This window comes from Protomyctophum bolini, assembly GCF_963924005.1.
Source record: "Protomyctophum bolini genome assembly, chromosome: 15".
In the NCBI taxonomy this organism is placed as follows: domain Eukaryota; kingdom Metazoa; phylum Chordata; class Actinopteri; order Myctophiformes; family Myctophidae; genus Protomyctophum; species Protomyctophum bolini.
The window spans coordinates 16,793,037-16,818,639 of NC_137876.1; the positions used below are offsets into that span (position 1 = coordinate 16,793,037).

At 43.9% G+C, this 25,603-nt stretch overlaps 1 protein-coding gene across 3 annotated transcripts in view; it reads right to left on the bottom strand.

Annotated features, from left to right (window-relative positions):
• rock2a (rho-associated, coiled-coil containing protein kinase 2a) overlaps nt 1–25,603 on the bottom strand; it is a 61,605-nt gene that overhangs the window by 29,982 nt on the left and 6,020 nt on the right. For all 3 annotated transcript variants that reach the window (XM_080784137.1, XM_080784138.1, XM_080784136.1), the window contains exons 2-8: nt 6,830–6,911; nt 5,911–6,011; nt 4,091–4,228; nt 2,653–2,913; nt 1,351–1,498; nt 592–730; nt 22–113 (exon numbers count right to left, since the gene is read on the bottom strand). In XM_080784137.1, the coding sequence (XP_080640263.1) occupies nt 22–113; nt 592–730; nt 1,351–1,498; nt 2,653–2,913; nt 4,091–4,228; nt 5,911–6,011; nt 6,830–6,911 (961 nt within the window). The remainder of the gene's footprint in view (nt 1–21; nt 114–591; nt 731–1,350; nt 1,499–2,652; nt 2,914–4,090; nt 4,229–5,910; nt 6,012–6,829; nt 6,912–25,603) is intronic.

Sequence of the window (25,603 nt, forward strand, 5' to 3'; positions counted from 1 at the left end):
TTACGGAGCACGTATACGTACTGTCTCTGATGGTGCTGAAGGTCCACTGGTCGTTCTTGAAGAAGGGGTGCCGCTTGATTTCCTCCATGCCGTTCCGGCCCAACCGCACCTCCCTCAAAAACAAAAGGCATCAAACCCCTCTGATTATCCAGTGTCTCTTCTGCTGCAATACAGACTTATTATGCACCATGCAGTGCCTATGAAGCCATCTATGAAATCTAATGGAAAGGTTTAATCTGCAACACAATTGTATACACTGTATATGTAGTGGGGGGGTCCCTGCTTCATCTCTCTCTCTCTCTCTGAGCTAAGGGGTCCTTTGACCTGAAAATAACGTTGAAGACCTCTGCAGCGGTTCCCAAACTTTTCAGGTCGAGACCCAAAAGAAAGATTAGACGTTTGCCCAGAATCTAATGAGAAAGTGCACATGTAGATCGGCTAATTTCGCTACTTTTTTATGCACGGAAATGTATAAAATTCTATATACTGTATATATATATATATAAAGGTTTTTTTCTTTTACGAAAATAAAATTAGATTTTTACTTGAGTCGTGACCCTGAAAAAGGAAGGCACATATGATTGTTCTTACCTGTCGGTCAGGAAGGCACAGATGATGTTCTTGGCGTCCTTGGAGATCTCCACATCATCGGGGAAGTTGAGAGAGTTCTTGTGGTCCATGATCTTACTGTAGGTTCCCACCAGAGAGTCAGCGTAGAACGGCGTGTCACCTGATAGAGAGAGAGAAGTTACACAATCAGGAATGCTGGTGTCAATGCAAATTGGTGAAGTTGTCCTTTAAGAGGGACAACAACACTTTGCCGGGGGTCTTTATGTGTGTAATATGTGGTTTTAGATATTTTAGATTTTAGCAGTGAGTCTCTGATATCATCAACACTGGCCTCACTTCCTTCCTGGACTACAATTCCTATAATTCTTTGGTGCAATGCTCTTCCTTGTGGATAGGGGGAGGGCTGTCTTACTGAGACAAGATGTAGTCCAGGAAGTAAGTGAGCCCAGTGTCCATGACATCAGAGACACTGGGCTCACTGCTAAAATCTAAAAGATCTAAAACCACAGATTACACACATAAAGACCCCCAGGAAAGTATTCTAAATCTTCTAACGTCATTAATATATTGTTTTGCAAAAAGGGTGAAGTTTCCCTTTAAGTGTCAGGCGCCTGTGTTGTGGGTTTAAATATTGTAGTTGGGTGTGTGAATGATCCTACAGTATGAGCAATCATCTGTACTGTAGGTAGCTGTGTGTGTGCGTGCGTGCATGCGTGCGTGCGTGCAGACAGGCTAAACAGGCCAAACGGATTATTCACGAAGAAGACAACATGGACTGACCGACGAGCATCTCGAAGATGAACACCCCCACGGACCACCAGTCACACTCTCTGCCGTAGTAGCCGTCTCCGCCCTGGGACTTCAGCACCTCGGGGGAGATGTAGTCGGGCGTGCCCACCGCCGTGTCACAGTGCACCATGCCCGTTTGCTGCAAGACAAAATAAAACCACCAAGACCCTCACGTTGTTGAACCCACTGAGACCTGAGAACCAAGATTCTACAAAACGTCATCTTCTAAATCATGACAGTTTTTCTGAAAAACCTCAAACTGTCTCATTAAAAACGCTCGGAAAGAATAAATATTCAAGGATTTGCTTCACATTTTCACTACTAGCAGAAAAAATAGCAGCAAAAATAGCAGATCTACAAGCTCGTAGCGCGGCACTCAGACTTGGTGCCACGCTATGAGCTTGTAGATCTGCTATTTTTCAATGGCTAAAGTATAACATAATGCTTAAAACACCAAAAGGGGTTCCCGTCCTGAATGGGTTATCCCATTTAGGACTGAGTACCAGATTCTTACAAAATGTCTTCAAAATCCTGGAGAGTTTTCTGAAAAACCTTATGTTTCTGTGTCGGTGGTTCTCAAACTATTCCCCAAAAATGTGCTTGTATTATATTATGTGCTGACACCCTTCTAAATATATGTTGTTCCTGACCCCACCCCCCGCGCAGGAGCAAAGATATGAGTTAAAAGACTCTTGCTGTGAAATAATAATATATTCAAAGTTTTGCCCACGTTTTCACGATTTAAAAAAAATAGCAGATCTGCAAGCTCATATGCCGTGCTATGAGCTTAATGTATATGCCACCGAAACTATTCGGCCGAATAATGGTTCTTGGAGACGCCAAGAACCGCTAAATATAAGACTGGCAATTCTGGATGCATTATATATATCATAATTAGTCGTCAAATGTCGTTCTTAGCAGACTGTGACTTTCCAGGTCCTAAAGCAGTGGTTACTAATATGCTAATAGGCATGTCAAACTGGAGGTCCTTGAAACTAAATGGCTTGAGAATCACTGCTAGAGCCGTAAAAAATCTTCTCTCATGGGGGTCCCTGGAATATAGTTTCAAATGGGGGTCCGCGGGCTAAGTAGTGTCAATTTGGGGGTCTTTGACATGAAAAAGTTTGGGAACCACTGGGCTAACGGTCGAGCTACACCAGGCTTATTACGCCCACACACACTTAAAATAGGACTGGACCTAAAAGCGCGGGTGTGTGCGTATTCTCATAAACGCACACAAAATCGCCCGGTGTAGCCCGGCCGTGAAGTGGAATGAAAGGCCCAGTAACTCACGGTGTCCATCTTCATGCAGGTGCCGAAGTCGGCCAGCTTGAGGTGCCCGTGGCGGTCCAGCAGCATGTTGTCGGGCTTGACGTCGCGGTGGATGAAGCCCATGCTGTGGATGGCGTCCAGGGCCAGCACCACCTCCGCTGTGTAGAAGCGCGCCCACTTCTCTGGCACGTCGTACGTGCTGGTCAGGTTGACCAGGTCCCCTCCCGGCATGTACTCCATCACCATGTACAGGTAGTGCTCGTCCTGGAAGGCACAGCACAGCTGCGCGCACACGCACACACACACACACGGTTAGAATAGTTTGGGATTTTTCTGTTTAGTTTTTAGTATTCTTTTGGATCATTCTTTTTCTAATTCAGTTAGTTTTAAATAGTAGTTTTAATTGTGTAATGAAAACTTAACAAAGGACAGCATTTATTTATGCATATGGTACAGCAAAATCAATAAATTCCTATCATCCCAAAAATCTTATAAATAAACAAAAACTAAGGGCATTATGTCAATAATTTCAGTTAGTTTTGTAAACACACAATGACAGTATCAGTTACTTATCGATTATTTTTTTGTAGTTTTTATTTAGTTCAGTTAACTTCTTTTGTCTCCACCAGGCCGAAGACATGGGGTATGTTTTGCAGTCCGTCCATGGGTGTGCGTGCGTGCGTGTGTGCGTGCGTGCGTGCTCAAATGGAAGCCAGCGACATGAAGATAAAGTTACATCAATTTGTTGATTTCCCATGTATTGTCACAAGTTCTTTGTCAGGCATGCCCAAATATGGAGTATATGCAGACGTTAGAATGATGTCAGAGCAGGCCAGCTCCAGATATGGACCTTGGGCAGGGGGCCCTGTCCAGAACCCGGGAAGAGGCCTATTTGGGGCGGTTCCGGACAACTGTGACATGTACCCTTAATAATTTATCTCTGGAGAGTGTGAAATGAAACCAAATGGACCCTTGCAGGTCCATTTGGTTTCAGTTTACGCTCTCAAGGACTTAAATTATTGCTAAACATCTGCATGACTTAATTGACCAGAGATCTACACAATTAGAGAATGTTGTTATTTTGATCAACATCTCTCCTATGGTACCACATCAAGTTTTGGGTCTGAGAGGCTAAATCTCATCAAATGGTGGTCTGCGGCTCAAATGCCAAATATATGGGCACAAAGGGGACACACACACACACACACACACACACACACACACACACACACACACACAGACAGACAGACAGACATGATCTGCTAGGTCTCATAGTAAGTGCTCACTGCATTCGCAAAAACAACAATGTTAAGGCTAAAACATGATGTGAAAAGACTTCTGTGGCCTACTAGCAGTGTGTATACAAAGTTTGAAGCCGATCGGTCACACACACACACACACACACACACACACACACGCACACGCACAGTGATAAAGCATATGAATGAGTGAGTCTCACTTGTACGACCCAGGGACTGTTGGCGAAGGCCATGATGTCTCTCTCCTCCCAGAAGAAGGCAGAGTCCGACCGCTTGATCATCTCGAACTTGCTCAGTAGCTTCATGGCGTAGACCTTCTGAGAGGCTTTATGCCTCACCTGAGACACAAATGAGCAGCACAACACGCTATGAAAAAAGGTACACGCTTTATTTGGTCAGATAAAATGATATAATAAAGCGTGCATTACGGCCACCAGGAGTCACGATTTGACTCGAGTAGAAATCAAGCGTGTGTGTACACTTTCTTTGACCTAAAGGACGACCTCACCTCACCCATTTTCAACTTATCTTCTTATACTTTGGTCCTCACTAAATAAATACATGGTACTATTTTTCTCCACTCGGTCTGTGTCTCATAGATTAGATTAGATGTCTTTATTATCCACAAGGGAAAATTGTTTGCTCAGGTCAACGCATACATTCAGGACAATACATAAATATACAAATACAATAAAACACCCAGCAAAGTACTAGTAAAATAATTACATTTTTTAAAAGCTATTTAAAAGAAAGAAAAGTCTCTCTCCACACCATGAATGCGTGTATGTCCATTATCAGCGCTCAGTCCAGTTCATCTGTGTGTGTGTGTGTGTGTGTGTGTGTGTGTGTGTGTGTGTGTGTGTGTGTGTGTGTGTGTGTGTGTGAGAGAGAGAGAGAGAGAGAGAGCCGGGGGCACTGGCAAGCAAATCCAGTTGAGGTGAATCAGGAGGGCTGTGGACACTTCAGAAACCCGATTTGACTTTTTTTATTTAGATTTTAATCAGTTGGACCAAAATACTTTTTTTTGCTGTGAGTGAAGACAGTGGGCAGGATATCCGTTTTTTTCTAGTCACACACTAGTTGCGCAATAGGACCCTTTAAAGGGCTATTCATACTCCAGTTTTAGCCAGTGATAAGGTGACCACTGAAACATGAGTGTTGAGTCGCTTATCACCGCAGCGTGACGTCATGTTACTTGGCTGTGATTTTCATACTGTACTGCATTGATTCTCAAGTTGGGGTCCGAGGACCCCCAGAGATCGTTGGAGCGGTTAGTAAAGGTAGTAATAAATATACATCATACAGTATCAAAATCATTTCAACCACTTTATGTTGGCTATTCAAAAACAACAGATCTACAAGCTTGTACATCTGATATTTAGGACCACTGCTCTACTGGACTGAACGGAAACCAGTGGCTTTGTGGAAGGTTGGAAAGGCACATAAAAAAAAAGGAACCAACTCTATGCATTGCTTATCAAGCTGTACTGTAAACTTCACAGCATAAAGTACATCTGTGATTTGTAGTCAACTAGATTTGTACGTGCCTACATGGGAACGATGCAACATGGGAACCTAATAACTGTCTGTCTGTGTCTCACATGGTCCTTAACCCATTCTGGGCGGGAACCCCTGTTGGTGTTTTAAGCATTATGTTATACTTTAGCTATTGAAAAATGACAGGTCTACAAGCTCATAGATCTGCCATTTTTGAAAAATCCCGAAAATGTGGCGCAAATCTAAGAATATATATTCTTTCAGAGAGAACGTTTTCAGCTCAAATCTTTGCTTCATGTGGGGTCCCTGGCTGGAACTACATATTTTGAGATGGGGGTCTGTGGCCCAATAGAGATAATTATGGGGGTCCTTGACATGAAAAAGGTTGAGCACCACTGACAATCTGACATAGAAACATAGGTTTTTCAGAAAACTGTCATGATTTAGAAGACATTTTGTAGAATCGGTCTCGGTCAAAATGGGTTAAATGGAAGGTTACCTTTCAGACAGAGACGGTACTCACCAGCTGAACCTCCCCGAACGCCCCTCGGCCGATGACCTTGACTCTCTCAAAGTCCTCCGACTTCATCTGGAGGTCTCTGATGTGGGCCATGATCTTCTCATCTGCAGTAGGAGAGGTGTCAACCATTAATCCAAATCGGTTTAGTTGCCAACCTCGAGATATCTTGTGAATGCTATTTTTTAATCCATCTGTGCCAACCTCAAGATTACGAGATTTGATTAAAGAGCATTAATCCAGCTTTAAAAATATCTGTTTCCCTTTTTCACTCCCATGGTAGAAATAGACTACATCCCGATCGTCGGTGCGAGCGGTTAATAGTGTTTTTTGTGCTCAGAATGTGCTAAAGTACCATTTATAGCCTAATAAAACATTAATCCGAGGTCGCGCTTAGAATATTAATTGTCCGGGCGCTAGGCCTCACTCACACCTAAGACACACGCAATTAAGACACACTTGTGTCCTGTGTCTTCTGTGTGTCTGCCCTCCCCCCACCATGCAACAAGGTTGTGTCATCAAACCATGTGACTCCCATTGGAAATGCATTGAGGCGGCCATAACACACAGAAGACACAGGACACAAGTGTGTCTTAAAGCCAAATTCCAATACCCCAAATCTCGAGATCGGATCGAGATCAAAAGCTGGTGTACGCTGTGTACAATCTCAGTGTTAATGTAAAATTTGGCTACATTTCCATAAGGGTCCATTTGGTTGAACACAGGGGATTTTACTAACAACATTCAACAGTAACTGTAAACTTTACGTTATATATAATTAAAATAGAGACGAAATGGAAACGAGAACATCTGCAGGTCGACCGGTCAGACAGGGACATATACACACACACACACACACACACACAGTCACACACACACACACACACACGTATGCACGCTCGCACAGTCGCACACTACTACTTACATCGGTTTAGAAAGGTTTCAATGTTTTTGTTTTTCCGTAGTGCAGGGTAGTCCAGATCCAACACCAAGGCATTTATAGAGTCCTGAAAGGAGAGGCAAACAATAATCACTCATCTTCACACAGGGCAGGTTTTTTCTGACAAACCTCAATGAAAAATAATTAACTAAACACTGACTTTTGTGATGTTTCAAAAGCAAGTGCAAGGAGTGTTTTTTTGGGAGTGTGGACAAATCTTTTTGGTTGATTGAATAGTGTATTAGTCATCGGTCCAGGCACCTTGGCTGGTAATCCAGTCTGGCAGTGTGCCGCGGGTTCGACTCTCGATCCCGACGGCCTTTACTGCATGTCTTCCCACCATCTCTCTCCCACATTTCCTGTCGGCCTACTGTCTGTCTCTCCATAAAAAATATAAAATAAAGGCGAAAGCCACAAACATCTAAAAAATAAGTCATGGGGGGACTTGTTTCCATTGTGGGCCTATGTATTCAATTCATCAACATAGCATACAAAATTGACACAATATCTGACACGGGAGATGGCCTCAAGGAGGCTACAGTGCTGACTCTGCTGAACGGCGGCCAGAGACATGGACTCTCACAGTAGGGCAGAAAAGGGCCCTGGATGGCGTCGACACAAGAATGCTACGAATGGCACTTGATGTCACATGGGCAGACCAGTGAGACCACATCAGAGAAACGTGCCGGGCCTCTACGGAGGCCTCCCACGGGTCACAGAGAGAAGGACGAGGCACTGCGCCGTCAGCCACACATCTTTTTGGTTGATTGAATATTGTATTATTCATATAAATGTAAACAGCACAGGTACTACAGTCAGACATGAAGTCTAAAAGGATGACAAAAAGAAGACCTGGGGGCATTTGTTTCCATTGTGGGCCTATGTATTCAATTCATCAACTAGTGGAACTAGTGGCAAGCATACTGACGCTCTGCGGGAGCTATACCCGCCAGGGCACAGCTAGGAAGGGAAAGAGCAGCGTTATGCCCATATAGACTCTACAGACTGTAAATGAATTAAGATGAAAATAAAAGATTCTACAGTATATCCGCCGACAGGGCGGACAGAAATGGAACCGGAAATTAATGTTATTGGTTGGGACCGGAGCTGGGGGTGGGTCAACGAGTGGACTTTACTTAACACTTCAGACACTTCGACCACCATTACATCTTCAATGGAACATTACAAGCTCAAAACGTGTTGCTTGTGGATCTGCTACTGTTGATGCTTCTGTGTGATGATGTAGTTAGTATGATCAAGGAGGGCGTTCATTTACAAAAAAAAAGAAAAAAACTAAACAAATATGAGGTTTCTGCCTCAACAATTTACGGTATATTTAATTAATAATTAGAGCATAATATACATTGAGCAGGCATATACCAGACAGTTCAAGTTCAGTGGGACCCTCATGGTTCTATTTTCGTCACTGCCTTACCCCTTTTCACTAAACTACTTTGCCTTTTTTACTATTTTGGAAAAACATTATATTTTGAATCCCTGTAACATTACTCCCCGTTTACACTCAGTAGTAGTATGTTGTTTTTTTCTGCACTGTGTTGCCAACACGGTTATACAATACAATAGTATATTTATTAAAAAAGGGAAGCATCAGTCAAACTAAAGCCACAGATAATTTATTGCACAGCTGCTTATCGTGTGTCCATATTTAAACTATTGCGTATGCCCTAATTTGTCATACTAGTGTGTCACACCAAAGTAGGAGAAATCGCAAATTTGCAAGCTCACAAATGCGCCGCATTGCGTGATGGCGGCATGCTGTGAGCTAATAGACCGGCTATTTAAAAACATCTTTAGTGAAATGGTGATGGTGAGTCTGTGGGTTTTATAAAAATTGAACCAATAACTTCATCGGAAGAAACCGTTTTGGACATACAAGGCTTCCGCCCGACAGCGACGTTATGACATTATATAATCGGACTAGACAGCGATCTTTGGTAGTGTGCTATTTATGGAATAAAGCCAAATTAAATCCCACAACTGAAACATTTTTGATTGCTTTAACCTGTGCTCTTATGAAATATCCAGAATATAGGCCTACGTGATTTCACAATTATGTGGTTCTGCACATGTAGTCTATTGTTAGTTTAAATTGACCACTTAATATCGCCACCGGCCACTTCATGTCTGTAATCTTTAAAAAAAAAGAATACGGTAGCTCAGTCAGTAGAGCTCTCGCCTTTGGACCACAAGTTCATGGGTTCGATCCCGGGTGAATGAGTAGCACGGCTTGGTGCAGCAAGTTGTGCGGGAAGTACTGGGAGCTGATGGTAGGTGTGGCGCTCCACCTCAGCAATCCATCTCCCAGGGGTCTAGTACATTGTAACGGGGATAGACTCCTGCGTGTTACTGGTCGATACCGACAATAAGCCACTCCCAACCTACTTCTTACTAGCTCAGTGGACTTGAAGATTGTCTATTTTCCGTGTGCGACATGCTTCCATGTGGCAGAAATCAAACCGGTGGCGGCGACAGGGAACTTGAATCCATGCATTTGACAGAAGGAGAGGCGAGTCAAACCCCTTTGGCAACTGCAGCGTTAAATGCCATAGTGGATCTGATGATATTATATAATGTTACGTAATGCAGTATAACAAGCATCAAATCTTCGTGTGATTGTAAATACTTGTGGATCGTAAATCACAGAAGCGAAGTGTTTACAGTGTTGCATTGTCATCGTGAGCCTCATTGTAAAGTAAACTACCATAACTCCCCCCCCCCCCCCCCCCCCCACAATATCAACTTGAGCAAAGTTCACATTGCAGGACATTAATGTCACACAACGAGGAAGAAATATCGTCTGTCGGGTGGGGAAACCTCATATGTCAAAAGTAGCAGAACTACAGGATCAAAACGTCTGCTACTTTTGATGCTTTTGCGTTCAACGCTGTCGTATAACCAGGTGTAGGGCAGAGGAAAAACACACAAACCGTTAAAGCGGTGTATGGAGCTGTCTGGTTGCTGTCTGACCGATAGCAACGCTTTGCAATACAAGGATTCAAAAGTACAAATTGCAAAAGGTAGCGGTAGGATACGTTGCCCCGGGGCTGGTAACGAACCCCAAACTCAGGTCTTTTACACTCACAAGACAGTACAGGGTTGCTGTCAAGCATAATAAAGATCAGCAGATGCGGGCATTCACTTTATTTGAGAGATTTGACAAATGTATTCATTTTACACGGGGGACAAGGTGGCGGTGGCCATATTGTCCTCTAGTCCAGGGGGACAAGGTGGCGGTGGCCATATTGTCCTCTAGTCCAGGGGGACAAGGTGGCGGGGGACATATTGTCCTCTAGTCCAGGGGGACAAGGTGGCGGTGGACATATTGTCCTCTAGTCCAGGGGGACAAGGTGGCGGGGGACATATTGTCCTCTAGTCCAGGGGGACAAGGTGGCGGGGGACATATTGTCATCTAGTCCAGGGGGACAGGGTGGCGGTGGCCATATTGTCCTCTAGTCCAGGGGGACAAGGTGGCGGTGGACATATTGTGCTCTAGTCCAGGGGGACAGGGTGGCCATATTGTCCTCTAGTCCAGGGGGACAAGGTGGCGGGGGACATATTGTCCTCTAGTCCAGGGGGACAAGGTGGCGTGGGACATATTGTGCTCTAGTCCAGGGGGACAAGGTGGCGGGGGACATATTGTCCTCTAGTCCAGGGGGACAAAGTGGCGGGGGACATATTGTGCTCTAGTCCAGGCGTTCTCAACGTTTTGGGCTGAGGGACCCCCCGGAAATGCCTTGGCCATGTCTCGCGACCCCTGCCCCGCCCCCCTCCCCACCACACCGCTACAATAACCTTAATAATAAGAGAAAATACATCATAAATAAATACTGAAACTAGATCATTAAGGGAAAGTTTATGCATGTACTATATAAACTCTTAATTTCCATTTTTCCAACCATTCAGTTGCAAAGAAAAAAACAAGATTGTCACTGGTATTTAAGGTTTGTGTTAGGACAAGAATCTACATAAACTATAGCTGAATATAGCCCCTCAAAAAAAGGCTAACGTGGGACCTGCGACTCGCAGAAGGGTTGTGGCACAGCAACAGCAGCAGCAGCAGCACATGCAGACCAAACGAGGAAGTAATATATCAACATGTGCATTCCTCATCGGTCAAGCCGCAGTGCTCGGTGTGTTTAAAACACAGCAGCCAACCCAAACACTACAACAACAAGTAACCCCTCGCCCCGGCCCGCCTCCAATTGTGTCAATTTGTTTTTTTAACACCCTTTAATCCGCTCGTCTTGCTCCCATTTTCTTTTCTTCCGTTTCCCCGACTATCTATTGTCTATTCTGGTCAGTCGGTTTTGTTGGTTGGTAGGCTGGTAGGCTGGCATGGTCTTGAGTCTGTCATTTCCTGCATTTATCCCCCCTCCTGCCCTCTCTCTCATTTATCTCCCTCTCTCTCCGTCTCGCTTTCGTTCAACTCATGATTATCTTACTATCTCAAGTTGTTCCTGGGGGTACCCAGCCAAAAGTAGTAAAAATAGCATCACGATCCTTAAAATAATTGCAGATGTATCTGCTATTGATTTATTTATTTTATGTTTGGAAAAAAACATAAATCTTCTCTTCTGGAGAGGTCCTTGGCACAAAAATATTTTCAGATGCGGGTCCGTGGGCCGAATTCAATTTGGGGGTCCTTGACAAAAAGTTTGAGAAGCATCGTTCCACTGTTGGTTTGAGAACCCTCTCTCTCTCTCTCTCTCAAGCGGTTTCATCATCTCAGACATCTTCGCTTTCCCCATTAAAGGACTGACCTCACACAAAACTACTATTTAAGGGAAGAAAAAGCGCACGCACGCACGCACGCCCACACACACACACACACACACAGTCACACACACACTCGTGACGGACACGCGCAACACACGGATCTCCCCATGAGCTCAGCAGCAATACAGGAAATGATCCACCCAGCCCGAGGGCTGGAGGATCATTTCACTGTCATGAAGCGAGTCCCTGTGTGCAAGTCATTTCCTCTGAGGCAGCATTCTCCACTACTATTGCGCCGCACGCGTGCGTGAGCGTGCGAGAGACAGAGACAGAATATGTGCATGCATGCGTCGCCACAGACAGTCTGAAAGCCGATCTCTTCACACCCTAGTGGGCACACTCACTCACCCAGAAAATAATATAAAAAAACCAACATCTTAGGACGAGTAAAACAGCTTCATCGCGCCCATGTAGGTTAATCCAATAATCCAGTGGGGGTGCCCAAATTTCCCCCCTGGACCCTCCTGGGGTTAATGCCTAAAATAAAATTGTGACAAAAGTCATCAACAAACTATAATACAATAAAAAATATTATAGTCAAATATTACCTAAACCCATTCAGGACGGGAACCCCTTTGGTGTTTTAAGCTATTGAAAAATAGTGAAAGTGTGGCGCAAATCTTTGAATAGCCTATATATTCTTTCAGAAATTCAGAGCCAACGTTTTTAGCTCAAATCTTTGCTTCTGGGTACTACATATTTTCAGATGGGGGTCGCAGCCAAATACAGATAATTCGGGGGGTCCTTGACGTGAAAAAGGTTGAGCACCACTGACATAGAAACACACATGTTTTTTTTGTTTTTTGAATCGGCCTCAATAGAGCGATTTGCCAACACAAATCTTCTAAACCGCCAGCCAGTTCTAAATGTGTGATGTCCAAATCAGCAGTGAGTCAGTCGGAGTGAACACAAGGTTGGAGCATGCATAACAAACAGCCAAGCGCGACGCGCACGCCCGCACACACACACACGCACACACACACACACACAATTTGTCAGCCCCAGAGTAAAAGCATCCATTTATAAATCGTTGCTGTCGGGAGAATAAAACGAATAATTGTATTATTAGTTTTACTCATAAATCAGTGCTATTGAACACCCTTAACGTCTGTGTGTTCAAAAAAGTATTGAACCAAAGTATTAAAAAGCGCTTCGGACAAAACTTTAGCAGACGCTCTTAATCCAGAGTGATTTACATGAAGTAGGAACAAAAAGCATGGCAATACATCACATACATAAAAAGTAGTTATCATGAAACATGCATAAGCTAAGAACGTAACAGTGGAATATATATTTATTGAAAAACTATACATATACAGTATACTATACTATACTATACTATACATATATACTATAAAGTGCTATGACTACATAAAATGCAATTTATAGTGCCGTCTACGTAACATGCTATAAGTCTGTATAAAATCTAATTCTATCTAAGTCTACATAAAGTGCTAACTAAGGGGCTAGGGCAAGTGCTACGGACCATGATGGAGTCTGAAAAGGTGGGTTTTCAGACTACGGCGGAAGATTGGGAGTGAGGCTGCAGTACTGATTGTAATGGGAAGTGCATTCCAAAGTTTTGGAGCCAGAAGGGAGAAGAGTTTTGGACGTGTGGAGCATTGTCCCGGCATTTTTAGTGAAGGTACTTCCAGCTTCCCTGTGTTGGCTGATCTGAATGCGCGGGAGGGTTTGTAGGGTTCGATCATACTTGCAAGATATGGGGGACAGGGGGAGCAATAACTTTGGTTGCTTTGATTGCCAGCATCAGAGTTTTATATTCTGTGCATGCAGCGACCGGGAGCGAATGGAGGGAGCGGAGAAGGGGGAAGACTTAACTCCATTGGACCCTCAAAATGTCTGCTAAAACAACTCTCCACCACCTCTCCCCTGCTCTCATGCAAGTCATTGACAATATATAAAGTCACAACGCCAACTTTGACGAGACAGTATTGCTTTGTTTTAAAAATATAAGGTTTTCTTCATTTCCTGATAAATGCATATTTTTCATTTTCTGAAAAATGAACATTTTGGAGTTAGGCGATTTCTTCCCGACAGCAGAGAAATATTAAAGAACCCATGTGCCTTGGGGAGTAACTGTAGAATCATATTAAAGAACCCATGTGCCTTGGGGAGTAACTGTAGAATCACACCGAAACATAGTTACTCTCCACTGGACGCATTTGAACGTGTTCCAAACCACCTACTGTGCCCTTCCCCCCACAAAATAAAAAAAACACACCGACAAACTCACATTAGCTCATGCTGGGTTGTGATAACCCAATTTGTCTTTTGCTCAAAACAATAATGACATGTGACATGAGTCAGTATGTTCAAAACGGCAGGAATAATTAACGTAGCTAGACCCAGAACCAAAAAGCCTTTTAAACAATGACTCCCACGTTATCTGGAACAAACTCAAACCCGGAAAACAACACAGGTCTGCTCCTGCAACTCTGTTCTTTTTACATCTTAAGCTGACTTAAAGGCAGTGGTTCTTAAACTTCTTCATGTCAAGGACCATGCATGCATGCATGCATGCGTGCATTTGTGCCTAACTGCAACCATATCAAACTGGGAATGATCGAGGTGAAAAAGTTGAGAACCCCGCTACAACCTGGGCTAAAACAAACCCCCTTCCCTTGCCTTGAACGGCCCAATCTCTTCCCGAATAACTTGCCAGGTGGAAGTATTGCGTCTCCACTTCACCCAATCAGCCTGACTTCTTGCATATCTGCTCCACCGGGCACTTAAGCTCTGTTATCGTATGTGTCCACTCTGCGCTGTACTGTAATCAAGACTGTTGGGGCCTATGCTTTGTTGCCTGGCAACTCCTGGGAAAATACAAAGAGGTGAAAGCATGCAGAAGGTTGCTTTTAGTTGTTTTAAAGCAAAGCTGCAGCCCGAACATTGGCAACCGTTTGTATTTTACAGTGTTATTGTGTTCCATTCTATTTATGACTCTCTGTTTTAGCATTCCTGCGCTCTCATTCTCTTTGACTTTTCGGGCCTGTTTCGGCTCTTTACCACCCAATAAAGGAAGCCACGTGGACGTAGCAGGCAGGAATGTGATGATGTAAAATGAAAAAGCCTTGATTTATAGGGCTACTTCATTTGGGGGAGGGGGGGGGGGCGCCGAAAACTACCTGTCATTTTGGGCTTGCAGATCGGCTATTTTTGGACCAGCGGACCGTGACTGGATCGGGGGAGGGAGGACCAGATATATTCGGCAGAAACAAACGGTGAGGAATCACCAAAGGTATTCAAAGCAACCCCTCCTCCCCCCCCCCCCCCACACACACACACCAGAGACCCCCCCCCCCCCCCCCCCCCCAATCATCTCTTTTTTTATACCCCGTTTCCCAAAATCTCCTCCTCCTCCTCCCACTCCTTTCCGAACCATTCTCATCTCTAGCCATGTGGAACAGAAAACAAGAGCAAGCGCTCTGGGCTTTAAAAGGACTCGAGCAAAAGAAAAGCTAATGTTTTGATCAAATTCCAGACGTTTAAAAATAGTTTGTGGGGGGATAAACGGAGGGAGAGAGAGAGAGGGCCAGGGCCCGGGCAAGAGCTGGAGGACCATGCCAAGCGAGGCCCATAACTCTTCACGAAAAGTCGACAAGAATCCTTGTCGAGAGAGTGAGAGAGAGAGAGAGAGAGAGAGAAGCGAGGAGTGTTCTACCTACCTAGTGTAGCGTTGCTGTGTGTCACTCAGAAACCTCTTATCTCCACACATTCTAACTTTGTGTTTTTTCGTAAATTAATGCCCTACTTGATCACACTTGACTACAGCTTCAAAGCATCAAAAGTAGCAGGATCTGCACGTTTGAAATGCGGTGCAGAGCTTGTAGATCCGCTACTTGTTTACAATTTTTGCATATAATCCTGAAAAGTAAACAGTTTTGGGACATATGAGGTTTCCAGTAACTTGAACGACAGGTACGATATTTGATTGCAAAGTAAAGCTGTGACACACAGCTTTCGTTTGCACACTGTTCTATACCAGCGGCCCTATGTCTTTAACTCCACATACTTTTCTTAAGATTGTATTTCACACTTTGACGACGTAAACATAGTTTCCCATGCAAATGAAGGCCGTTTGAATTGAACTGAGGCCACAGAGAGAGATAAAGAGAGAGAGAGAGAGAGAGAGATATGGAGAGACTCGCAAAATAGCACGGCCAAAGACCCCTCGAGGGAGGCCGTTGTCTTATTTTTTCATTTGACAGATTGTTGTCCCACCATGTGCTGTTGGCCAGCGATGTACGAGCTTTATTAGTAGGTTTACTGAGGAATGTGACAGGATAAAATAGCAGGTTGAGAGTTGAGACCAGAGCAGGGCTTGGATTTGCTCCATGCCATTGGTTGTCAAAGTGTGGTCCCGGGGACCCCCAGGGGTCCTTGGGGATGGGGCTGGGGTCCCCAGCTAAAGGAGTTAATGTAGCATCACAATCATTTTAGCCACTTTATCCATGTTGTATGCGTACTGGGCCGTTTAAAAAAAAGCAGATCTGCAAGCTCACCGCACGGCACAAAGTGATGCTTGTGCATCTGCTATATTTGCGAAAAAACGTATAAATAATATAAAATATCCAAACTTTTGAATCATTTTGAATGTCTTAAATCTACTCTTCTGGGACAAAAACCTTTTCAGACGGGGGCGCCGCAGCAAATACACAATTTGTCCCTGACACAAAACCACTGCTTTATGCAACAATAAAAACATCAACGTCAACGTGAAAGAGGAAGAATGAAGAAAAAGAAAAAAGGGGGAAAAAAGCACAAAACACAGTGGCATGCCTCCTACTGTCACGGTGGTGGAGGTAATTGCTGCGGTCTAACCCTGTAAAAATGTCGAGCATCCATTTAACCGAGAGGCAGCGTAGCCTTCACGGGTCAATGTCTGCACTCTCCAGAGTCAAACTGACACTTTATATTTGTGCGGTGCCATGCCTGACCCGGCTTATTATCTTGTCATTGTGAAGTACACATAGTTTATTTCCCCGCTTTTATCCAAAGTGTTTTACATAGATCGTGCTGCATTACATTCACTCACACACCGATGGCGGCGGAAACCACGCAAGGCACCACCAACATGCACATCGGGAGCAATTAGGGGTTGATGGTCTTGCTCAAGGACACTTTGACACCAACTCTGGGGGAGCCCGGGGTCGAACTGGGTACCGTTCCCATCCGGCCACTGCCGCCCATGTAATCCTTTATCCTATGAAAACGCACGTGCACCTGAGTTCGGTGTTGAATGATAGCTGCAGCGGCAGTGTGCGTGTGTGCCTGCGTCACGTGCGTGTGTGTGTGTGTGTGTGTGCGCGTGTGTGTGTAGTTTAAAACTAACTACCGGTAATTCGATTCATCCAAAAACAAAAGTAATCAATACAATGAATATACAATGTACATGCCTATCGTCGCCGTCAGGCAGAACCCCCACATCTGCATATTATCCAACGTTTTTTGGAGGTTGTATTGTAAATTAACTCCCCACTTGATCATACCACCAATTACAGCCAGCGTCACACAAAAAGCATCCAACATATAGCAGTTCGAAATAGCAGATCTACAAGCTCAAAACATGCCGCTTCGCGCCGCGTTTTCAGCTTGTAGATCTGCTATTTCGAATTTGAATCATGAAAAGCAACAGTTTGACAAGGATAATTGAAGCTACCGGGCTTCAGTGCACTGCATTACATGTGCATGCTTGCGTGTGCGCTTGTGTGTGTGAGTGTATGTGTGTATATGAGAGAAGAGAGAGAGAAGAGAGAGAGAGAGAGAGAGAGAGAGAGAGAGAGAGAGAGTGGGTGGATTGTGTTTCAGCCATCGGGTTGAAGATGGAGCGCCGATGATGCTGCCGCCACCAGATGGATACAGAGCAGAATCATGTTGTGTGGGCAGTACATTAGACTAGTACATTAGAGATACATACAGGTAAAACTAGTACTGTACTTATTTGTACTTTATTTTGAGTATTTCCCAATTTCCAAATACTTCTACTTCACTATACATCTCGGATCCAAATGTTGTACTTTTACTCCACCACATTTATTTGAAATCTTTAGTTACTTTGTATATTTAGTAATCTTTAGTTACTTTGTATATTTAGTAATCTTTACTTACTTTGTATATTTCCATTATTATTACAAGACATTAACCACATCAGCCCTATATAGATTTCGGCCATTTGAAAATAGCAGATCTACAAGCTTGTAGCTTGTAGTGAGCTTGAAGATCTGCCATTCTCAAATTATTAGAATAACATTTGAAAACTTGAAATGGGACATTCTGCACAACTAGTACTTTTCTACTTGACACTTTTACTTAACCCATTCTGGGCGGCAAGAACCCCTTTTGGTGTTTTAAGCATTATGTTATACTTTAGCTATTGAAAAATAGCAGATCTACAAGCTCATAGCGAGCTTGTAGGTCTGCATACTTTTGAATAATCATGAAAATGTGGTGCAAATCTTTATATATATATTCTTTCAGAGCAAACGTTTTTAACTCAAATCTTTGCTTCTGGGGGGTCCCTGGAATATATTTTGAGATGGGGGTCGGCTGCCAATTACATATAGTTTTGGGGGTCCTTGACATGAAAATGTTTGAGAACAACTGACATAAAAACATGGGGTTTTGTGAAAACTTTAGAAAGATTTAGATTACAATGTTAGATGTGCCGTGATTTCTGTATTTTTTCAGTTTTTCATGCGTTTATAAAGTGACCCCGTGGTGTGGTTGTTACTGTAAGTGCAATGATGTCTTTGTATTTAAGGTTTCTTGCAGACCTTGACAGTCTTCTCTTTCAGAGCACACGTGTTTAATTCAAATGTTTGCTTCTGGGGAGTCCCCTGGAACAACATATTTTCAGATGGGGGTCGGCGGCCAAATACATTTTTGGGGTTCTTGACATGAAATAGTTTGACAACCATTGACATAAAAAACATGCTATTTTAAACGGATGCTATGTTCATTGTTTACCTGGTATCCAATTGAATGTACCGATTGTTCATTCAACAGTAATCCGTTTAGCGTTGCTAGGTTATCGATTTGCCTGGCATCCTCCTAGTTCCTTGAGGCACTACTACACTACTACACCGTCTCTCACCATGCTTATCGTAAGTCGCTCTGCATATAAAAGCGTCTGCTACATGCCTTAAATTGTGAAACTCTTTACATTCGTTCAAGTATCTAATTTGGCAGCCGTTATTGTTACACCGTGCCCTCGTCTCCTCACTATGAGGCAACAAGTTGGATAAATGATCAAGGGTGGTTAATAAACGTGATTTACGATCTTAACCCATTTTGGGCGGGAACCCCTTTTGGTGTTAGCTATTGAAAAATAGCAGATCTACAAGCTCATAGCGCGACACTCGGTGGCACGCTATGAGCTTGTAGATCTGCTATTTTTGAAAAATCTGATATCAGGTCAAAATGGGTTAATAAGCATATGATAACTTTGATAAGTGTGCATACCGGTCAGTTTATAATTATATTCAGTCCGTGTGAGGAAGGAAGAGTCGCCGTGTTGTTGGTGTAATATACTGTGTGTTTGTGTTGTTGGTGTAATATACTGTGTGTTTGTGTTGTTGGTGTAATATACTGTGTGTTTGTGTTGTTGGTGTAATATACTGTGTGTTTGTGTTGTTGGTGTGTGGGCGATGAGATGTTTGATCTGCAGCAGGCTGAGGAAACCTTTTTGCAATTATTACCAAACTGTTGCTGCTGTGCAGAATAATGCAGTGGTTCTCAACCTTTTTCAGGCTGTGAGCGACCCCCCCCCCCGCCGCCCCAAATAATCATATTGTGAACTGGGGAACAAGCACTTGGAATTGTAGGAGTTGAGGCATTGTATTTAGTTTTACTAAAATATTTTTGCTAAAATATCCCTTTGCTACAACGTTACGAGGCGTTGTGGGCATGTAAATCGGCTATTTTCAAAACTGCTGCTTCTTGCTTGGGTAATATTTAACAAATTTGGCCAATGTTTCATTAAGTATTAAAAATGTCTTAAAAATGGCCTTGAATAAAGAGCTTTAGTAATGTGCAGATAGCCTGTAAACACTTATACTGCATGTTGGTCTGTTTTGCTGTTGAGTGGGGAAACAATGTTGCACATTAAGCTAATCATTTGGGGGACGTTTAGGGAGCCGGCTGCCATAGAGAGGACATGCCGGCTTCTATGGAATCCAACTGACTGAAATCAGCCGTGCCGAAGTCTGACTGCCCTCATCACGGTCAAAGTGGACATAACCCACCCAGGAGCTGCTGATGGTTTGCTGGTGGTCACTGGTCACACATCCGGAAGAAGACCGTCAGTCTTCTTCGGTGGCGTGCAAGAAGCTGTGGATAGATCTATTCGTCTCACCACAGGAGGTGTGGAGCAGAGAGACTAGGCTTGTTTTGAAAAAGAAAAAAAAAGAAAAAAAAGAAAAAGAAGGGCCCAGGCCACCAGCCCCCAGTGCCTTATAAGGCAGTGTTTCTCCCAGCGAACAGAACATGCTGCTGCCTGCGAACAGAACAGCATGGAATACACCGAGGCTAACCGGACACACTGACTCAGTCTGAGAGAGAGAGAGAGAGAGAGAAAGAGTGAGGGAGGGAGGGAGAGAGAAAGAGGGGGGGGGGGGGGGGGGGGGGGGGGGGGGGCAGGAGGAGGGAGAGAAAGAGGGGGGGGGGCAGGAGGAGGGAGAGAAAGAGAGTTGGGGAGACAGAGAAAGGCAGAGAGAAAGAAAGACACAGAGAGAGAGAGAGAGAGAGAGAGAGAGAGAGAGAGAGAGACAGAGAGAGAGAGAGACAGAGAGAGAGAGAGACAGACAGAGACAGAAAGAGAGATAAAACACCTCCACTGTGGAGAGTAGAGAGGCAATAGGGGACAGATATAGGGATAGAATAGAAGCGACTGAAGGCTAGAGAGAAAACATGGCTCTGAAATAAATGATAGATGGCTGAATGCAACGTACGCAGCAGAGATGGGACGGGGAAAGAACTTTTATTTATGAACCTAGTGGAGTCCCTATTCTGGGGGCACAACATTCACCCTGGCCCAAAATAAACCAATCTGCAAGCTCACAAAACTCGCTGCGACGCGTTGTGAGCTTGCTTGTAGATCGGATTATTTTCAACGATAAAGAGATGTGGTGTATTAGGGGTCAGTGTTGGAAAGAGTACTCAAATGTTTTACTTAAGTAAAAGTATCAATACTGCGATATAGTAGGTGTACTCCGTTACAAGTAAAAGTCTGGAATTCAAAATATACTTGAGTAAAAGTACAAAAGTATTGGTATCAAAATGTACTTTAAAGTACCAAAGAGTAAAAGTACTCATCGTGCAAAATGTTTCAAGTTTTTGAACATAGCAGATCAGCTATTTTCAGCATGAGCATATTATGATCCATAATGCACATAAAGGCCGTGCACGAGCGTGCACGGAAGTATTTGGGGTAAACGTCACACTAACGGACTGTACTTATTTAATTTTTTCCCCTGGATTTAAACAAATCTCGGGATGCCGGGCATGGCATCGATTATTAAATTAATCTCGGTTTCTCGGGAAACAGTTAAATACACTTAATAAAATGTACTTAGTTACTTTCCACCACTGGTAAGGGGGGGGGGGGGGGGGGGGGGGTGGCAAGTGTAGACCCCTGGGGGACTCCGGTCAACTAGAGTTTAGGGTTTAGAGGGGAGGGGCAGAATTACAGTGTGGGGTCAGGCCTTGGGCGACAACATACTGTAGGAAGGCATGCAGTGCATTGTCTGAGAGACGCTGTAGGCTACTCGTTTTGGTAAATCTCTAGGTCTAGTTGAGGGAGGCATCATACAATATGCAAATGCAGGACACTAAAAAGCAAAGGGGGGTTTAAAATCCAATAAAGAGGAGACATGGGGAAAATTATCATGGAAAAATAAAACACGATGGACGCCCACGCACCATGAAATCCTGAGTATTCATTTAAATGTGTAGAATTGGACTCATAAAAGGTATGTTCTTATTTTGAGTTTAATTAAGGGCCATTGCTGAGTAGGACTGCCAGACATACTCATAAGAGGCTGAAACTGCCAAACAACAAATTGTTCAAGTGGGTGAATCTGTGTGTAGCGTTGGGTGCGTGTTCTCTCCTCCGTGTCATCAGTGCTCGTAGGAGCCTCGTACCCTAGGCGGGGTTGGCAAAAGGGCCTACATGTTCTCCCCGTGTCCCCTAGGGTAGGTACTGGTAGTAACATGCAGTAATCCTGGTCTCTAAACTGCCTCCCCCTGGCCAGCCGGGGCACCTGATGGAGGGGAAAGGATCTGGTTTGAATAACGTGTTCCTTCTACGCTCTACGTCCAACCGGGGAAACTACCCCCCTGTCAGGTGAATAAGAAGCGGCTTGCTCACTCCTCATGCATTGAAGGAAGCATGAGCTCAGTTCGGGGCTCTCCCCAGGTTTGCAGGAGAGTAGCACCCAGGGTTGCAAGTAACATTAGATAATTGACACAGGGTGAAATAAAATGGGTTATCGTGGGTCGTGGGATAAAAATGTAGATTTAAAAAAAAAATCAGACCCATCTGAACTGAGTGGTACTCGTGCTGTAGTACTGTACTTAACTGTACTGCACAGGCCCTCCTCCCTGACCTGTGTGTGTGTGTGTGTGTGTGTGTGTGTGTGTGTGTGTGTGTGTGTGTGTGTGTGTGTGTGTGTGTGTGTGTGTGTGTGTGTGTGTGTGTGTGTGTGTGTGTGTGTGTGTGTGTGTGTGTGTGTGTGTGTGTATGTGTGTGTGTGTGTGTGTGTGAATCCATCCATCCATTCTCCATCGCACACGTGGATGTAGTGCATACAAAAATGTGTATATTGCTCGCCACGACCGGATTGTTGACCTAGTGTCTGATGCAGTTCTAAAGTATGTGCCATCTAGTGCAGCAATGTATAAACATTCAAGAGTGTTACCAGATTGGTTTAGCTGTGCATGCGATGTCTTTGCGAACATCCCAAATACACCTGATGTTGTCTTCGTTGACACCAGTCACAAGGAGGTCCTGATTCTGGAGGTGGGCTGTGTCTTTGATTTGTACATGGACCAGGCATTTCAAGTATCAACCATTACTTGGAAGTATAACAAACCTGCGGTATCGCTGTAGATTTGCCATACTGATATTCGGAAGCCTGGGCCATGTGCATAAACTGACCATGAGTGGCCTAAGAATAGCTGGCATGACAAAAAACAAAGCCAAACAACTTGCCAAATGCTGTTACTACGGTTCGACTCCCGATCCCGACGGCCTTTACGGCATGTCACTCCCCCATCTCTCTCCCCCATTTCCTGTCAGCCTACTGTCTATCCCTCTTTAAAATCCCATTTAGAAATAAAATTGTCCAAATGGGTATAAAGCCTTTTCTTTCTTTTTTTTTTACAAAGAAGTACATTTCAAGCCCTGTAATTGAACAGTACATATCTGTATCGGCGAGTACTCAAAATGAAGTACAAGTTGTACTTGTTATGTAAACAGGGGGCTGTCGCCTGTCAGTCTGTCAACAACTGCCTCGTGATGACCGACAGCCCATGCCGGTCTGTGCCCTTTAGATACCTCAATAAAAATCATACAATGTGCACACACCAAAACAACAAGAGATCAGATAACAAATTAACAGTGTAGTATGTCTTATTTTATTGCCCCCTACCTATCATTACCCTATCATTCAAATATAGTTCATATGCTTATGTAATATTTCAATGCATTCCATCAGGGCTCGTTCGCCTCAAGGCGTGTAACGTTAGCCCTCTCCTTCTTTACGTAGCCGTAAGTTGTGACAGTCCACTACCAATATAAAACCAGTTGACGTCTGGACCTCAATATTGGCTGAATAGTAATAAACATTATTTACAAGTATAATGTCAGACTCAGAAACAGCACTAGTATTTTATCCATGTCCGCCATTATGTAATACTGATATGTAAACAAAGGAGATATCGTGAGTCGCGAGACGACGACATAACATGCAAAAAAGACGTGAAGGCCCAGAAACTCATTATTTGCATGTGGACGAACGGCCCAAATGCATAGAAAAGGCTATGTTTGTCAAAATGCCTGTGTGTAATACTGTGTACAAAGTGCAACCACTTGAACTCCACCATCCCTATTTTGGGAATGTCAAAAATAATAGGCAAACATTCGGCAAGAATAGCAGACAATCTGCAAGCTCACACTGTGAGGCTTGTGAGCTTTGTGGATATTGTAGATATTTGATGTAGGGGGGGGGGGGGGCAAAGACAAAACCCAGGGAGGGGGTTTAAACAAGTGAATAAGTGGTTAAACTGGCAACTCGAGAAGGATAGCATACAACTTGTCTGGGCGTTCGTTCAGGCAACTCATCATGTACCAGGCAGTGACAAAGCAAAATGAACAAAGAAAGGGGAAACAGATTAGACAATAGATTGTATAGGCTCTCTCCCTCTCTCTCTCTCTCTAGCCCAGTCATACTTGATTCATTGAATGATTGTGTTACGAGTATCACAAGTTATTAATCTCTCATTCCCTATCGGTGCATTCCCTATGGCAGCGCGTGGGGATCCCTGAGAAGGGATCTCCAGCATCTCCACCCTGGCCATTAAAAGACACTTTTTATCACGACGTGTCTCTGATTGATTGATTGATGGCTCCACCACCACCACACTTGTGACCAGAAGATTGTGCTTGAAAGAGCCCAGACAGGTCTTTGTTGACCATGTGATGTCCCCATGACAACATTAGACCTGTCTTATACTATTACGACATTTTACATGACGATTAACTGTCACAAATAATTGCGATTAACAATTTCAATTGAATTGTGTTTTTGTCATTGAACACTGGAACAAACCAAAATACATTTCTTGCTTGGCTTTCAGGCTTCGTAAACAAAAAGGTGCAAAGAGCGGATGATGACAAATAACTTACATAATTGAATAACTTTATCTGACAAATAACTTAAACTTACATAATTGAATAACTTTATCTTATATTAAAATTGGCCTAAGAGCTAGGGGTCATGGCTCATTTCACTATGACTCAGCCATGACCATAAGGAGTTCCCTGCAGCTACACCCCATTATGGAGTGTGTTGTCGAACCTCAACGTGTTGTCATGGCATCAGGTGTAAACAAATCAGTCAGCTCCATACGTGGGCAATATGGGCATACACTGATGACATCAGCGATCTCCATATACGGGCATTGTAAGGGTACAATGCCTGACGTACACAGAGATGTGGGGATATTGGCCGGATCTGTGGTGCGACTTAGGTATGAGGGCAGCCTGAACCCTCGAGTACACAAATAGAGGAAATACAGATCTACGAGCAGAAAACGCATCACATCGTGCAGTGCATTTTCAGGAAATATATGAACGTTTTTCAACATGATGATTATGACAATTAGACAAAAGAATATTGATTATCTAAAATAAATGCGATTAGGCGATTATATGTAATAATTATGACTGGTATCTGTCTATGACTTTACTGTACCTGACCTGCATTAACCACATGAACCCTAGCACCCCTGTTCTCTCTGGGCATGTCATATTATACGCAAACATTTTGCCAAAAGTAGCCAATCTACAAGCTCATGACGAGCCGTATTTTGAGCTTGAAGATGGGTTATTTCCGGTGATAAGAGGGGGCCAATACAGACCCTCTAGGCTAAGTATAAAGGGTTTTTAAGCGGTTAACCACCCCAAAAATATGCTGACTAAACTCCACTTTAGGTCAGGATACCCAAATTGGCGGTACAATTAGGAGAAATACTTGGGGGCAGGGAGACCCAGCGGTTAAGAGATTGAAGCATGAAAACGGACATATACTTCCTCGTCGTACATGCACTGTGGTCTGGAAATGGCAGAGCTACAAGCTCACAGAGTGTCGCAGACGCGACACTCTGTGAGTTTGTAGGTCTGCCATTTTCGGGCGCGCGACATGCGCGTACGACGGGACCATA